Raw genomic sequence first — 18,488 nt, 5'->3', positions numbered from 1 at the left:
TCTATTTGATGAATTTGCTGATTGTTTCCGAGAGATAGAATCTGGTAATGTTGATTTTATGAGTCGATAATACCATTCCATAACAATATATATGTATATATTACCTCGAAGGACGGATATACTGTTGTTGATGATACCTGGGGAGTAGGCAGATTGAGACCCCGGCGTAAAGTCAACGGTTCTTGAGAATGGCTCCAAAATCGGAGCCGAAACGTCGAACACGACAAAATATTAGACGCGGTCCAATCCGGAACACACAAAGTTCAAATATATATATACATATACAATATACATATATACGATATACGATATTGATCATCCAAGGTCCAGAACAAAACCTATACGTTTGGAAGGTAAACAACCTAATATTCAATTTAAAAAACAGTTATATAAAAGAAATATTAGAACATATAACCATGAAATTGAAAACCTATGTTGCTCTGATAAAAATAAGTACAATATTTTCACAATAGTCGTTGCCCATTTAGTTTCAGTGATAAATTTTGGCATATTACTCAATTACCAAATAGACTCTGAAGTAACGTGGTTAGCACCCAAACTTTGACGCTGACGAATTGAAAACCTATGTTGCTCTGATAAAAATAAGTACAATATTTTCACAATAGTCGTTGCCCATTTAGTTTCAGTGATAAATTTTGGCATATTACTCAATTACCAAATAGACTCTGAAGTAACGTGGTTAGCACCCAAACTTTGACGCGGATGACCTGGGTTCAAACCCACCGTGATCTTATTTCTTTTAGTTTCTTCACCGCTCTTGAAAATAATTCGAGAAATTCTTTGGGTAATTATGAACTATAGCGTCAACTTTGCAGTGACTGTTGTTCGTAACTTTGAGCTACTCACATCATATCAAACGCGATGGACCCAAGCGCACAGATCACGACCACAGCGTCCATAATGTTCCAGAACTCGCGCAGGTACGAGCCCGGATGCAGGATGATCCCCAGATCGATGATCTTGAGGAACATTTCGACGGCGAAGACGCAGGTGAAGGCGTAATCGAATTGATCCAGTATGTGGTTGCGGGTTGACTCCTCGTTTATCGGGTCTTCAGCGGCAAGGGCCATTGAACTAAGGCAGATAACGATCATGATGAAAAAATCGAAGTAGCGAAGATTGACCACCCAATGGGCTCCTCTTCTTATACTGAAATGAGAAAATGAATCGTCAATCATCATGAATCATTAAAAGGATTTGGGGATTCACGTAAAGGGTGTTTTTTTTAGAGCTATAGAACTTTAAATTGCAATAAAACAACGATGGATTATTCGATTGACATGAAGTTTATTTATCCGCAAGATAATCTTGTGGCATTACATTTTGAATATGATTTCTGGCATATGACCGCCACGGCTGGCTCGGATCTAGTCCAATCTGAAAGTCCAATTTTCGATGACTTTTTCCAACATTTGTGGCCGTATATCGGCAATAACACGGCGAATGGTGTCTTCCGAATGGTCAAAGGTTTGTGGCTTATCCGCATAGACCAATGACTTTACATAGCCCCACAGAAAGTAGTCTAGCGGTGTTAAATCACAAGATCTTGGAGGCCAAATCACAGGTCCAAAACGAGAAATTAGGCGGTCACCAAACGTGTCTCTCAATAAATCGATTGTGGCACGAGCTGTGTGACATGTTGCGCCGTCTTGTTGGAACCACAGCTCCTGGACATCATGGTTGGTCAATTCAGGAATGAAAAAGTTAGTAATCATGGCTCTATACCGATCACCATTGACTGTAACGTTCTGGCCATCATCGTTTTTGAAGAAGTACGGACCAATGATTCCACCAGCCCATAAAGCGCACCAAACAGTCAGTTTTTCTGGATGTAACGGTGTTTCGACATACACTTGAGGATTAGCTTCACTCCAAATGCGGCAGTTTTGTTTGTTGACGTAGCCATTCAACCAGAAGTGCGCTTCATCGCTAAACAAAATTCGCTTTGGAAAATCGGGAACAACGGCAATCTCATTTTGGGCCCATTCGACGAATCTACGCCTTACTTGATGATCGTTTGGCTTCAATTCTTGCACGAGTTGGATTTTGTAAGTACGCAAACCAAGATCCTTCTGCAAAATCTTCCATAAAGTGGATGGACACAGATCCAATTCCTGTGATCGATGGCGGATAGACTCATTCGGGTCTTCCTCAATGCTACGCTCTACAGCAGCAATAGCTTCTTCTGTACCCACCGTACGGCGTCTCTGGGGATGCGAGTTATCAATAAGAGTAAACGTGGTGCGAAAACGTCCCATGGTTAATCGAATCAACTGCTCTGATGGATGATTTTGTCGACGATAAAATGGACGTAGTGCGCGATACGTATTCCGCACAGAACCATTATTTTCGAAATAAAATTGCTCTATTCACAAGTGTTGTTCAGGCGTGATCCTATTCACGATGAATTGCCAAACCAAACAGAGAATAAATCACTTGACAGCTGTTAAATCGGTCGCCATCTTGAACAGTAATGCCATCTTAAAGTTATGTACCTAGAAAAAACACCCTTTAGATTGGCAACACTGATTTCTGTCATTTCCTCTACTACAAATCCCAAGATTTATTGTTGTAGAAACCTTGCAAAACCTAATAATTGGATTCACTTGGAATCCTATAATTTTTATTATATGCTGGTATTCCCCATGGATCCAAGTTTGTACCCAACCAATTCAAATCAACAATTAATTCGAAAATGAAAATGTAAAAATACTCACGAATTAGTTGGAGGAAATATAAACATGCTAGAGTATGGCAGCATAGGTTTGGGACCGATAATCTCTTCTTCTTCCTCTGGAGGTTTCTCGTCTTTCTTCTTTTTTCTCCTCACTGGACTCGAAGGAGCGTCAATCCTCTGATTCGAACCAACTAGAATTCGAAGAAATATACTTGTAGACAAAGAACCAATTGGCTTATTTTTATTTTAGCGGAATATACTCACGGTCTCCACCTTGTAGAGCTTCCATTTCTTTCTCCAATTCTATAGCTTGCTTCTCCTTATTCTCCTCCGCTTGTTCTTCTTCAGCGGCTGTCAACTCTTGTGCATTGGCCAAGTTGTCGACGGCGATGGCCAAGAACACGTTTAGCAAGGTATAGTTGCCGAACAACATGAGGACTATGAAGTAGAGCGAATAAATCATGCCTCCATCGTGAGGACCCCCAAGGGCTACTATACCATGGTACATTACTTCATTCCAATCTTCACCTGTGAGGATCTGATGAAAAGAAAATGAAAAACATTAATGGATTATATTCTGCGAAATGGAAGTATTGTTATTGTATGTGCATGTGAGAATGATGATTTCTCTTCGAAAATGTATAAAAAATTGTTATAAAATATTTGTGAATATGTATGTATGATAACCAAAAATCAACAGTATACGAGATATTTGAGTTCTTTCGATTTTTGAACGTTTTCACTCATTTTTCATCAATTTTTTCTTCGTTCAACAAATTTGATTATAATTTTGGATTATTTTTGTGGCTAGCAAGAAGTCCGGATCTAACACCGTTAGAATAGACGAAGCAGCGAGATGATTGAGAGTAAATTACAGGTGAAAAGTAACAACTGAAGAAATGAGAAAAATTGCACGTGCTTGGATAAAGAGATGGTGGTGGTCATTTCAAACATAATTTATGAATACATTTTCTACTGAAATTTTTAGTTTGATTACAATAAAGAAATATTTTATTCGTTATTTTCCTTTTTTGCTTCGTTCCCCCCTCAAATCAAAATCTGCTGAAGCAAAACTAGGGCCTATATTCTAACGAACAGTTTTTTAGGAAATGGAGAAGGAATTTGAAAATAATTTCGTCATACATAAATGTGGAATTTACTATTCTTCGCTTCATACATCAACTATGAAATCATAATAATTCTGGTTCAACATCTGAACAGCATAGTTTTGCTTTTTGCTCACATATCACATCCTTTTCTGATGAGAATAATCCAAAATTCGAATCAAACTTGATCAACGAAGAAAGAATAGGCGAAAAATGAAGATGAATAAAATAGGAGAAATAAGATGAGAAATTTCATAAAAAACACAAGACCTCAAATATCACGGAAACTGTTGATTTTCGGTTATTAATAAATATGACTCAATCGACAGCAAATGAGTCATACTAACAGCTCCTTCAAGGTTCACGTCTAATTTGAAAACATCCTGTATAATTCTGCAGTAGACATTAATGAAGAGGGATAATTAGCTTTTATTCCCTCTTTTCCCCCAATTCAATTCGTGTCATACAATTCCTTAGAGTAATGAAACAGATACTTTTCTAGTGACGTTTGAAATGAGATTTTATTAGTGTGAGCTGCGTAGTATAGAAATCATAAATAAAGAGGAAAGGAGCTTAAAATAACACACACATTGTTAAAAAAAAATCATAGTTGCCTTTGAATCATTTTTTACTGCCCTTCTCTGATATTGGCAACTATTCTTAAAGTTTTGGAAATAACAATCATAAAATGCGTATTATCAATTCCAATTTGAATTTTCAGAACTATTTGAGTTCAAACCGAGATAAGTGAAGCAATAATTCATGAAGACCCTGTACCTTGAATACAAAATGAAAAAAATTCGAGCCTGTTATTATGCATTCAGATGAAGAAAATGAATATTATTCACTCCTTAATAACCAGAAATCGTTAACAAAAACAAACAGAACAATAATGGTGCTAGATGCGAACCCTGAGTGAAACCGCAATTATCAACAAATACAGTAGCAAGTGGATAGGTTATTACCTGGAATACAGTGAGGAGTGCTATCGCGAAGGTGTTGAAGTTGGTCGGTGGCGTTCCTTCCTCGAAGTTAAACTCTCCTCCGAAAAGCTGCATTCCCAGCAAGGCGAAGATCAGTATGAACAAGAAGAGCAAGAACAGCAGAGAGATGATGGACCTCATCGAGTTGAGCAGCGAGATGACGAGGTTGCGCAGGGAGGACCAGTACTTGGTCACCTTGAATATCCTCAGGAGCCTCAAGGCTCGGAGCACCGAGAGCCCGAAGGATCCACCCTTAACCTCAGACCATATGACTTCGAATATGGATCCGGATATAACTACGCAGTCGAAACGGTTGAAGGCAGATTCGAAATATATTCTTGGTCCAAGGGCGTATATTTTGACGAACATCTCTGTCAGAAACAAACCAAGGAAAACATACTCGGCGATATCTGAAATATGCATGAACAATATTAGTCTCTATATGTACGAGTATATTGCATCTGAAGAAGAGTTGAATTGAAACACATTGAGAGAGTTCTTTTTCTATGATTAACTGTATTTCTTTGGGAAAACTATATAGATAAGTAGACCCAGATAGGATCCTTGTGGAACTCCAGCGATGAATATGAATGATTGAGGTTTAAAATAATTGGAATAAAAGGAGTGGATCAACTCCTGAACGACACTGAGAAGCGATTTTTATGTTTTTTTAGTAAATACTCACAAAGAAAATCCGTCAAGAACTGTGGCTGTCCATGGTACTCTATCGCAACGCAGATGGTGTTGAAGAAGACCAACACGATGACGAACCAGTAGAAACCTTGAGATTTCACCAACCTTCGAATGCCAAATCTGAACCTTTTCTCAGCTCTCCAAAAACGAGCACATCCGCTTTGTCCTTGCACTCTGGATTTGAGGTAAGAGGATTTGCCGAAGCCTGTCAACAATTCTGATTTCAAAATGTGGCAAAGGAACAACTCAGGCGAAACTTCGGTGCCATGAAAAAATTTTGCCGAGAATTTTGACAATTGTGTCTCCACGTGTTTTGAAACTTTTTTTCAAATTCAACAAATATTATTAGATAACCAAAAGAGTCCTTGCTGTTTTTTGTTCAGGCGAATTATCTTCAAAACAAGAAAGTATTAGGAATTCAGTAGACAAATTCAACCAATGGATACCTAATTTATGGAATTTTGAAAATACCGCAAATGTCACACTTTAGAATATCAATTCATCCTCTGAAGGAAGAATATTATTTACTATATAATTGGTCAATAAATAATATAATTATATATTCTAGAAAACATATATATAATAAAAAATTGTATAATGGTAATAATGGTTCCGGAATCAAAATCAAAATTTCGAGGATCCTTAACTCTGAAATCAAAGTGTTAAATTTTGGAAGCATTTCATACTATTCGACTGCGAATGGACTGACTTTTATATAGATATATATATATATATATATATATATATATATATATATATTTCAAAATTATAAAATTTTTATAGAAAAATTGATTTCGTTGATGAAAATATTCAATTGGTGAATTTTGTCCACAATATGTTTGATGAATATGTATTCCTACATTCTAAAATTAAAAATTTTTTAAGCTACAATTATAATCATTTGGCGTTATTACAATCTGATATGTTTATTTATTATTAAACATATTGGATCATTTATAGTGTTCACAGAGTTTTTATATTTTTCTATTTTATTATTTTGTAAGCTAATTTTTGCTATACAGGGTGTTTCCTAAACATGCGGCAAAAATTCAGGGGGTTGTTCGTTGGACTATTTTAAGCATGTATTGTCCTTGGATGATTTTTGAAAAACCTCTTTGTTTCGAAGATACAGGGCGAACAACATTTTTCATATTTTTAAAATTAATAATAGTTTAAATAAAAATGAGTACCGCACTGTGTTTACTAAGTAGGTACAATTTATTTTTAAATTTGTTTAACAACATTCCAATCACTAAAAACGGCCAGTTTTTTGACTAAAAATTGCTAATACATCACAAAACGAATTCAAATGAAAACCGTGTTTAATCTGTATTCCTTTACCATCTGCACTTATCAATTTTTAGTCAAAAAACTGGCCGTTTTTAGTAATTGGAATGTTGTTAAACAAATTTAAAAATAAATTGTACCTACTTAGTAAACACAGTGCGGTACGCATTTTTATTTAAACTATTATTAATTTTAAAAATATGAAAAATGTTGTTCGCCCTGTATCTTCGAAACAAAGAGGTTTTTCAAAAATCATCCAAGGACAAAACATGCTTAAAGTAGTCCAAGGAACAACCCCCTGAATTTTTGCCGCATGTTTAGGAAACACCCTGTATATTGAAATGAGAGAGTGAAGTGTTTTATTAAATACCTACACTTATAAAATCTTTTTCATACAAATCTAAATAGGTACTTCAAAAGAAGACGTTTTCACTGCATCAAAGTTGTGAACTAAATATTAGACCACACTCAAAAACGTTGAGTTTTATATAAAAATATGACTTATCTTAAGCCAAAAATCCCACAAAAACATTAGCAAAATGAAGATGTCTTAGATATTATGTGCATACAAAAAAGTGCTTTCAATCAATCACAAGCTTCAGGGGAATAATCTTACCAACTACTTATTTTAATATTCATTTCAAAATTTTTTAGAGTGAATTCTGTGATGTTGTGTTGAGACAGGAATTATTTCATTATCTGTTAATCAATCATTCAAAATGAAAAAAATATCATTTAAAATTATAAGAAACACAACTGTACAGAGTTCAAATCCCCACAACATCAAGGGATGTGAGAGAAAGAACTTCAGAGACGACAAACTCCTTTCAATTTTCTTTCAGACACATCAGCAAAATAGCATCTACAGTGAAAAATCACTCTAATAATTATACACAACTTTTTTCCAGTTATTTCTGCATACCTTTGAGTTCTTTCTTTGACTCTGTAAGAAATACTGTGGATTAAAAGATATTATTATCAGTTAAAGATCTTTCGAAAGCTATCAAAAAATGTTTTTTTGAATTAAATTTATCAATTTTTTATTAGCAAGGCGAAATAGTCTATATTTGAACTGAATAAAGAGGCGTTAATAATTTCAACGTAGCAGAGAATACTTCAAGCGAATTTTCTGACAGTAATTTAGGTAATTATATAATTTGTAGAGCATTTGTTCGCAAAATTATATACCCTGCTCATTAATTGGAGTGGATATGTATAAAATTTGTATTGAAAAATATTTTATCGCTTTGGGCTTCCCCAGAATTTTATTTTCATTCATTATAATTATTTTCATTGAAAATAATTTTTATTGGGACTGCTGAATGATTGAAATTGTTCTTGCCCAAATTTTAATTTTATCCACTTAATTTTCCGAGCAGAATAGATCAGCTGTAATTTTTTTTTAATAAACGCGTATTCAACAAAAACCTGAATTGATGCAGAAATTAGCCGAATATGACTTGAAATAATGTTTCCCATTGATTCTAATTTCATTTTGTCTGAATGCATAATTGTAATGTCCAATTCCCAAGTAATATGATTGAATTGAAAAATCATATCAGACTAGAAATTCATCTTATTGAACAATTATAACTATTATCTGCCTAATACTAAACCAAAGAGAAATATCAATACATTTCAAATCATTTTCGGATTTGACAATTATATCGAAAAGAACTTACGAGCATCTCAAACTGTCATAAACATTAACAATTTTAACATAAGAGGGCAGGTTGTCACAAGAATTCAACTAGATCTTAATTTGTATTTTTGTTGTCTTAAACGTAATGATTTCTGCCCATTCTGCTGCTTATTATCATTATTAAAATGTCGTTATATGATAGTCGTTAATGATATTCCGCATTCAAATGATAATTATTCTAACACGTCACCTAATAAGTAGTACCGCCATTGCTATACAACTTTTTTCTAGTTTGTACCAAGCTTCAAAAGTTGCAAGTCAAAATTTCGGATTATTGAGTTGAGTCTGGATTGAGATTAATGGTTGAATAAAGGATAAATACTGTTTTTGATGGAAAAAATACTTTTAGAACAAAAAAATGTCTTGACAAGTCATCCGACTCTGCCTCATCGATAACAAATCGGTTGAAAAGTGTTTTCGAAACAAAAGTTTTTTTATATTTCTAGAATTTAGTGTTGCAAAAAAGTAGTATTCACCAATGATTAAATCATAATAATAGAAGTAAAATGATTTTTTCACATCCCATACATTTCAATCTCTTTGGTGTGACCTATATGTATACATATATTAATAATGATTGAAGATTAGTTCAAATAAGTCACAGAGTAACAATACATTAACTCAAAATATGACAACATACCCCCTTCCCTTATTATGTCCATTTAACGAACAAGATACCTGTAAACTCATGCACATTCCTTAACTTCAATCATTTGAATTACTAGATGAAATAACATGTGAAAGGGTTGTGCAATATCTCAAGAACGACAATCGAGATGTGAGAATGAAAGAAAAAAATAGAAAAAAATTTCTCACCATCATCTCCGATATCTTCTTCTTGCTCTTCCTCTTCGGTGTCTGTGCTCTTGCTCTTTCCTATTTTCTTTAGTTTTCTCTTCTTCGCAGCTCTTCTTCTGGCCTCCATTATGTGCATCTTCTCCTCTTCAGTCGTTCGTTCCTCTGCTAGTATTACTTCCTCTGAAATAGGTTAATCGTTGAGAAACATGGAAAACTTGATTTTTAACATGAAGGTGCAATCTTCATTGAGTTCAAGCATCATTGTTTGATTCTGTGAGGTTTTCTATGGCCAAATTAAGCTTATCAAATCATATCTATAATGCCTAGTCCTATTTTCAGCTGAATTGTAAATTCAGCTATAAATCCTCCAATGTTCAATTCAATTATTGAGATTATTAAGATGTCTGAACATAATGGTGTGACATTTCCAAATGGGGGGCTATATGAATAATTGGTTGTATTATATTTATGGAAAGCAACAAACTAATCGTGAACAATCCAATGTGATTGCCATAGGAAAATATGAGGATAGCAACTGGAGTTTGACAAATCTTGAGTCGTTATCAATATCTTGACGTCTTAATGATGTTTACACTGTGAGTTTAGTGAAAACTACATGGAAACTCACTGATGAAAAACGTAGGTAGTTCGCTCAATTATAATTTGATTTGCCTATTTACTGATAATGTTCTGGTACGTTCGTATATGTGTTGTAACGGGTGTTTTTTTTCGAGGTATATAACTTTAAGTTGGCATTACTGTTCAAGATGGCGACCGATTCAATAGCTGTCAAGTGATTTATTCTCAGTTTGGTTTGGCAATTCATCATGAATGGACTCACGCCCGAACAACGCTTGGAAATAGTGCAATTTCATTTCGAAAATAATGGTTCTGTGCGGAATACGTATCGCGCACTACGTCCAATAGCGATGAAGCGCACTTCTGGTTGAATGGCTACGTCAACAAACAAAACTGCCGCATTTGGAGTGAAGCTAATCCTCAAGTGTATGTCGAAACACCGTTACATCCAGAAAAACTGACTTTTTGGTGCGCTTTATGGGCTTGTGGAATCATTAGTCCGTACTTCTTCAAAAACGATGATGGCCAGAACGTTACAGTCAATGTTGATCGGTATAGAGCCATGATTACTAACTTTTTCATTCCTGAATTGAACAATCATGATGTCCAGGAGCTGTGGTTCCAACAAGACGGCGCAACATGTCACACAGCTCGTGGCACAATCGATTTATTGAAAGACACGTTTGGTGACCGCCTAATTTCACGTTTTGGACCTGTGAATTGGCCTCCAAGATCTTGTGATTTAACACCGCTAGACTACTTCCTGTGGGGCTATGTAAAGTCATTGGTCTATGCAGATAAGCTACAAACCCTTGACCATTTGAAGACAACATTCGCCGTGTCATTGCCGATATACGGCCACAAATGTTGGAAAAAGTCATCGAAAATTGGACGTCCAGATTGGACTACATCCGAGCCAGCTGTGGAGGTCATATGCCAGAAATCATATTCAAAATGTAATGCCACAAGATTATCTTGCAGATAAATAAAATTCATGTCAATCGAATGATCAATCGTTGTTTTATTGCAATTTAAAGTTCTATAGCTCTAAAAAAAACACCCGTTATATGCCGATTATTAAATTCGTTGATGACGTCAGAATTTAGCCAATGGATTCAGATATACGGCCATCTTATTTTTTTCAGTATAATTCAAAATATGCCACAAACGTTTATTTAGGACCATAATACTAGAAACATGACATTTTCCTTGTAGATTTCATTTCTATTTTTCGATTAAAGTTTTAGTGACCATTAAATGTACCTATCGATAAAATGAGTTAATGAAAAATTCAGCTTCACAGATACTCCATGTGGAAATGATATGAAGCGAATAAACGTTGAAAGGATTACTTTTGAATTATGAATTGGTATACGAACCATCTTAAACACTACTGTTTAAGCGCTTGTTTCCTGAACACTATAGCATTTCGTCACGATGTTTAAATTATTCTAATATTCAGGCGATATTAAACTGGAACATTTAGATTTGACCTATCCGCCCGCCCGTCTGTAAATACGATAACTCTATAACGAAAAAATCTAGAAACTTGACATTTGAATCAAATACCGCAGTTAATTTTGTAAATGAGTGAATCCAGCCAATAGTTTCGGAATTATGGATAATTTTAAGTCGATAAGGTGTCAAGGGCCATAGAAATTTCAAGCAGAGTATTGACAAGAAAATCCAAGAAAGCATCTGCTAACTAGTTGTAATAAATTGGTTGGAAGCTCAAAACTTACCAGCTTTACATATCCACTGTACGTAGCCATAAAGCTCTCTTTCTAGTTCTTTTTGTCTCCTCAATTTGAGGAATTCCTGTCGGTTCTCTACTTTTTCTCTTTCTTTAGCAAATTCACTGGGGACAAAAGCAAATACATATTTAGCGAAAGCTCAAATCTATACTCTATGTATGTGAATGAATGTTCAAACGAACAAATCTGATACTATCAAATATAATTAGCGGTCTACAAATAGCTTCTAATGAAAATCTGAACTCGTATTCCTAGCGAATATACTCTATACAGATTTTCACTCAACCTGCTCTGGATATCCATCTCAAATATTTTCCCAGACTGTCCATAACTGAAGCTCTCGTTCTATCTCGGAAAAACTTTGTTCTTCGTTCGACTCTCAAACGTTCATTGGAAAACTCACTGTTGGAGGTTTAGATCGTACGGATAACATAAATCTAGGAAAACAAACAAAAGCTATTATACACTCACCCGCTGAGAACACCAAGAACTAGATTCAACATAAAAAAAGAACCCAGGACAATAAGTGGCACGAAGTACATCCAGTTACACATGCTACCAACAGCATCATTCATCTGAAAACATAAATAAATACGTGAATCAGAACTGCGAGTGACGATTGTCGAATTCACAAAGCATTTAATTTTCACAAATTTCTTTATATCTTGTGACACCTAACAAATTTTTTCACGTAGACAGCTGCATGCATCAAAAATAGAGGATGTTTGGTAAGGCGATCTTTTTAGGCAGTGATAAAAGATATCGAAATAATACATGTTACATGAGGAATCAAGAAAAATATCTTTGAAAAAGACCCTTTCACGATACTACATAGATTGTGCTTTACTTTCATCAGTAGAGGCTTCGATTTTGTGTAGGAAATTACTGGAAAATTCGAATATCATATTTTGTCATTTTAACTTTATATTTTTTTCCAAATATTTTATTGTGATAATTTCATTTTCAGTCATATGAATGATCCGAATTATTCACACAAGTTGTTCAAAGTATTCATGATGTTTATTTCTGAAATTGCATTAATTTTGAAGTGTATATGTATTACGCACAGGTAAATATTTCGCGAAATAAATACCTCTGTAATTTTATTTTGAATAAACATTATTACTATTATCATTATTATAGTTTGATGAGCACTGTATAGACAATCCAAGGCTCATCAAACTAATCGTTAACACTGAGCAATTATTCAGATGAAGACTAATTATTACACCAGGCAGTCATTACAAGCTGTCTTCAATTACAAGTAGCAATTAAGAGGTCTTTTTGTCTATGAATAACTTTATAGGCAATTTCAATGCGATGCCTACAATAGCATTCACATATTATATCAATGATAACCCAAAGAATGAAATTTCAATTGAATACGTGAATATCGAAGATTTCTGTACAGTTATTTTACAGCGAATAATTGGCAGCAAAAGTAGATTTTTGTTTGCATTTACTATCAACCGAAATTTGGCATATATAACTGGCATCCCATGAAAAAAATTCTTGATATGCATTGGCTGCTATGTTCGATATAAGGCGACAAAAAGCAATCAGACATAATGTCTGTGTCTAGCCTAAATTGTCGTCACAATACTTAACAGAAATGTACCTGCATTAGTGTACCAATGATTTTTCGTGGTACTTGTGCATACAACTTTCTCATTCATAGGGTTCTCAGAAAGATACAATAGAAAATATCTTTCCCCTACCCTAATTAGTGTGCAGGTACCATGATACCATTGCCCAGACATACAATTTAGAGAATAAGAAAAGGAAGAAGAAATTCACGGTGTACAATATGATTTTATGTTTGTAATCCAGGTATAAAACTGGGAAATAGAGTTCAGTGGAGTAGGTTACGAGGTGATGACCAGTAGACCAGTAGTAGTAAAGTGTCCAAGGATGTTATCAAGTGCTGTGGCAAAATAAAATTCTCGTCTGTCGTCCATCAGTCCATTTCATTTTGAATTGCCCGCTATCTGGGTAGCGGTCACTTTTGAAGCTGTCATCTTTTGACATTGGACAAGTAAACAATAAGTTATTACCAAAAATGGTACGCATTGAAATTGTTAAAATTCATTACAAAAGTTTGCAAAACTAGAGAACTTTTGTGAAGCAGCTTCTCAAAACTCAAAATAAGTTTTCATTCCATTAAGACCATTTACATAATATTGGAAAAGTCAGCAGAGAAAAAGAAGATACATGAAATATGTATATATAAAATTTGACATGAACAAACATAAAGAAATATAAAAGTCGTAAAAGCTACATTCCATAAATTCATCTAGATCATAGAATGAGTATTGCAACAGGAGATCTTTGAGAGATTTTTCAAATAACTTGGGATTTTGGATTTCTCTTATAGAGATTAATAGCTTATTGTACACCTGTATACCAGAAAAAAGGGACTCTTTTCATAGAAAGTTGTCCGATGAGTTATGAGTTGGTATGCGAAGAAGATTACCATGCCTTGTTCTATAGTTATGATTGTCAGCACTTGTTATCAAATCATTTAGATTACTTTTCATAGCATATCTTCCTCATTACAATGGACTAAACATTCATTGATTCCTCTTAAAATAAACTATTTTTCAGTATCAAAATCACTTATTAGAATCCCTTTTTGGTTAAAAACCTTGTTATTGATTTCATTCATAAATTGTGCCTTCTCAGTAGCATATCTAATGTTTAATAATTTAGTGAATACATCCTACAAAGAATATCGAATGAATTGTTCTGAACCACCTACCTGATACAAAATATTCGTCCATCCTTCCATAGTAATACATTGAAAAACGGTGAGCATAGCATAACCGATGTTGTCGAAAGAAGTGATGCCATGATTTGGACCTTGCCACCTCTCTAGACAAACGGAATTTCCATCCCTACACCAGTTACTGCCCTGATTTAGTGCTAGTGTTTCGTTATCTGTATTGCAAGGCACCTCGACTTCACCTTCTCTTACTATTTGATCTGAAGAATAATATTGGTTAGCGATTCCATGCAACATAGGGGATCTCATTCGTGTTCAGTCCTCGAGTCAGTTTTGTGAATTATGTCAAGTAAGTAACGGAAATTGATGATTTAGAAGGTAAGCTTAAATTGACTGTAACCATTGTTTTTTGTCGCTAATATTTCACAACTATTCTCTACACCGACATGGTATTTAAGTATTATCTATTGTTCAGTTTGTTTACAGTGTTTCAATTTTTCTGTTAATTGCTATTAAAGAATGCTATTTTTAGAGGATTTAAGTCATAAAAATCATCGTCAGTTCTGTGATCTTCAATAGCCAATGAATGAGCGCTCGAAAACTACTGACACCACTTCAGTGATTTTCTCAATTTTTACCAGGAATAATTGTTCCATGTCAATGATAATTTATTTTCTTCTTTTGCTTTCCATAAATATTTTTTTATTACACTACTTATATTCTTCTATTTTGATCAAGTGTATTGAATATCTTCAGAAAAATCTGAATGTTTATTTTCCCTTTCTATCTGTTGACCTATAATTATGCCAAGTGTAAATATATAGTTCATATCCTTGTATTTCATTTCATTTTTGTTGAATATGATTCTTATTCCGGTTTATTCAGTTATGAAATATCAACTCCAATCGCAAAAAGGAAACATATCTGTGCCATCGTAATCTTTAATCACCATATATATGAATGTAAAACTTAATCGAGGACAAACCACAGAAAATACTCACACATTTAACTGCTTACCTATATCGTAAAGGCTATAACACGTTCTATGAAGTGCGCCTGAATAAAACTCCAGACCTATTATGGCGAATATCACAATCGCAAACAAAACCAACAATCCAATCTGAAGCAGCGGTGCCATGGCCTTGATGATGGACTTCAAGACCACTTGCAAACCTAACGAAGGGAAAAATGCATGAGTATAAGACTCCTCGATAGCAATATGGAATATTGCAAAACTTACATTTGCTGGATTTTAGTCAGGTGAAGCCGAATATATTTTCGAATCGAAAGAACAATTGGTAGATATTGAAGTGAAAAGGAATAACAAAAGAAGAAAGCTTTGACAGCATTTGAGATAGTGTACGGAAATTTGCAAGGAAGTGAAGAATTTAAATTTATTCAACTGAAAATGTTAAATTAAAATTTTTTCATTTTGTTCTCTTTGTTTCTTTATTAGGTGGAAAAACTCCGAATATTGGTGGAATGTATCAAAAATCTAGTTTTATGGATATTTGGACAGCTAATACAAATCTCAATAATTTTGTCAAGATAGTTAAGATTTGGAGCTAGTTTTTATGTTTATGTTATTCTTTAGAAACGCTGATTTTAACGTACTTACTAACCATTGTTGTTCGATATAGCACTGAAAATATTTGATTGGTAGAACTTCCAGACCAAAATTTTAGAATCTTTTCTATCTACGTACCTACCTACTGATCTCTTCATAGAAAAATATCAATAAAAAGACTAGAGATCGGATGAACTCAAAGTGAGTAGAAATTGCTATTTTTAATTTAGTACCTACATATCTCAAATAATAATGAAATATCATTATCGCTAAAAAAAAACAATTTGAATTGGAAAAAAAAATTCCTTGTACGAATATTCGATTGAATATTGAATTTTTAATACAAAAACATCAAGAAAAATATATAAATATTGACCAAGATCGTAAAATTTTCATCAATATATTATATAATCAATATATTTCAAAAAAATATATCGTTATCGAAAAGTAACAGCTAAATTATACAAATATCAAAGAATTGCAAATATAAGCTTCACAACAACTAAGTATCTCATTAGAAAAGTTCAGTTGAAGAGTAGAATCTAGAAGAATGACGACAGATAGTATAAATATAAGTAGGAGGTGAATATAAGCAGTTTAAAAATCAGGCAGACATCTAATTCTAGCTTTAAACTCATATACTTGCATTTGGGTGTATTTGAACGAACCTTTCAGAATAATTTAGTCATTGGATCATGCAAGACTTTTCAGAACCAAAGAATTGGTATATCCATTTAATAATGAAGAATACAACAAAAAGGTACAGGGAAAAGAGTACATAAAACAATGTATGCAAAATGAAGCAGTAAATGAAGAGGAAAACAGGAAAATACATACATAAATATATGGATATAATAACTTTAGGATTCAAGATAGGGATGAACGATCAAATGAAAAAATTTAAGAAATTGAAGAACTTTGTCAATGAAATGATATGATAATGGATGATATGATAATGAATGATAACATAAATAAATTAACCCAAATACCAAATTGATGATTGATTACGTTGAATAGAAAAGACCCCCTTCCTCCTTCAATGATGGGTGAATAATGGAAAGCTACCAAATATGTTGTATAGCTCCATAACAACTAAATGTCATTTCAAATTATTCAGTTCCAAAGATTATATGATTACTCCAACTGTTGTTCGCTCATTGATACAGTGAATTCATCCTCGATATCATCTCCGTAGAATGAGAAACAATGAAAATGAATTAATAACAATGACAATCAACGGTTGTTCCTTCTCCCTTCCTTTCACTTCTCGTTCATTTAATGCATTTGACAATGTGATATTAGCTGCCGATTGCATGGAACACGAATAACAGTTATATGGTAGCGTCATTGAAATCTTGAAAGATTGAAAGAAGTCAAAATAATAATTAAAGGAGTATTAGGTCAATAGGATGGGGATAATGGTTTAGTCACCATTGCCGTCTAAGAACACTTTTTTTTCTCAATGCAAATATATTAAACCTGGTCTAGAGTAACCTGACTTGGGACCTAATTAATTTTATTGCTCGGGTACATTTCAAAGATAAATGTTGTTGTATTGCTAATGTTATGATGAAAAATCAATCAATATTCACCAAAAGTAAGTATTTTCAAAAACTGAATAATTTGAAATGCTATTTAATATGTCAATTGTATGTTTTTTTTTTCTAGTTCTACAATAAATTCAAGGGTGGATACTGAATAAATACACATACATTCGAAAATTTTGCACCAGCCTATATCTCCGAACGTTTTTTCTCCATAAAAATGAAATGTATGCTACTTGAGAGGGCATACCATCACGTGATCTCTCAGTTCAGAACGAAATTATAGATTTTTCCTTTTACAACTACCTTTCTTATGGGGTTTTCACATAATTTCTTTAAACAATAATCTACATTGTAAAATGACAATATTTATAATTTGCGAATGAAAAGTGATGTTGGTAACTTCTTATTGATCGCAAAAGAATTGATGTACGAAGCACTGATATATTTTTCAAATATTCATGGAAACCATGAACCTACCAAAAATCTTCACAAAATAGATGAAACTGAAATTTTGTGAAAAAATAATCAACCGTCTTAATGCTGCCCTCTATGTGCTTCGTGAAGAGAAAATTCAAAAAGATAGAGAATTTTGCAAGGATTACAGTGATGATATTTTTCTTCAACTTCATATGAAACATTTTCGAGTAAAATTCATTTTTTTTCTCGACGGTAGCTATTACGCCCGCTAGCGGATGAGGTATGACTTTCAAAACAATTTCCAGTGTGTTTTCTTGTACACTTTAGTGGTAAAATTTTTTACCGCAAGTCTTTACGATGAGTGAATCCTGAGATATAGCCGCTTACCTCGCTTATTTTCCCACCCTGTACTTCTTCGTATACCGTACAAAGTTTGGTCATCGCAGAAGCGTCAGAGTGGAAATAAATGGGTACCTAATGTTGCACTGATACATGGAAAGCCACGTGATGGTAATTCCTCTCAATTGATTAGTTTCAAGTAATATAAAACACGTCTACATTTTTTGTAAAAAACTATCATCACTAGCCGCTCTTAACGTATCTTATAAAAAAAACATTTTAGATAAAAATAAGTC

The 18,488-nt window shown here is 33.8% G+C and overlaps 1 protein-coding gene across 28 annotated transcripts in view; it reads right to left on the bottom strand.

The window, feature by feature from the left end:
- LOC123679986 (voltage-dependent calcium channel type A subunit alpha-1) overlaps window positions 1–18,488 on the bottom strand; it is a 312,605-nt gene that overhangs the window by 43,140 nt on the left and 250,977 nt on the right. For 23 of the 28 annotated variants that reach the window (XR_006747592.1, XR_006747595.1, XM_045617641.1 and 20 more), the window contains 11 exons: window positions 15,340–15,495; window positions 14,359–14,582; window positions 12,072–12,175; window positions 11,589–11,704; window positions 9,286–9,447; window positions 7,690–7,710; window positions 5,473–5,685; window positions 4,770–5,197; window positions 2,963–3,236; window positions 2,739–2,889; window positions 868–1,170 (listed from right to left, as the gene is read on the bottom strand). Coding sequence is in view for 26 of the 28 variants with exons in the window: in XM_045617641.1 (XP_045473597.1) it covers window positions 868–1,170; window positions 2,739–2,889; window positions 2,963–3,236; window positions 4,770–5,197; window positions 5,473–5,685; window positions 7,690–7,710; window positions 9,286–9,447; window positions 11,589–11,704; window positions 12,072–12,175; window positions 14,359–14,582; window positions 15,340–15,495 (2,152 nt within the window). In the remaining 2 variants the exon portion in view is untranslated. Of the gene's footprint in view, window positions 1–867; window positions 1,171–2,738; window positions 2,890–2,962; window positions 3,237–4,769; window positions 5,198–5,472; window positions 5,698–7,689; window positions 7,711–9,285; window positions 9,448–11,588; window positions 11,705–12,071; window positions 12,176–14,358; window positions 14,583–15,339; window positions 15,496–18,488 lie in introns of all 28 variants that reach the window. The other 5 variants (XM_045617893.1, XM_045619502.1, XM_045619352.1 and 2 more) reach the window with 2 other exon arrangements.

The sequence above is a fragment of the Harmonia axyridis genome, chromosome 1 (assembly GCF_914767665.1).
Source record: "Harmonia axyridis chromosome 1, icHarAxyr1.1, whole genome shotgun sequence".
NCBI classification, from domain to species: domain Eukaryota; kingdom Metazoa; phylum Arthropoda; class Insecta; order Coleoptera; family Coccinellidae; genus Harmonia; species Harmonia axyridis.
This window is presented reverse-complemented; position numbering and strand designations above follow the sequence as displayed.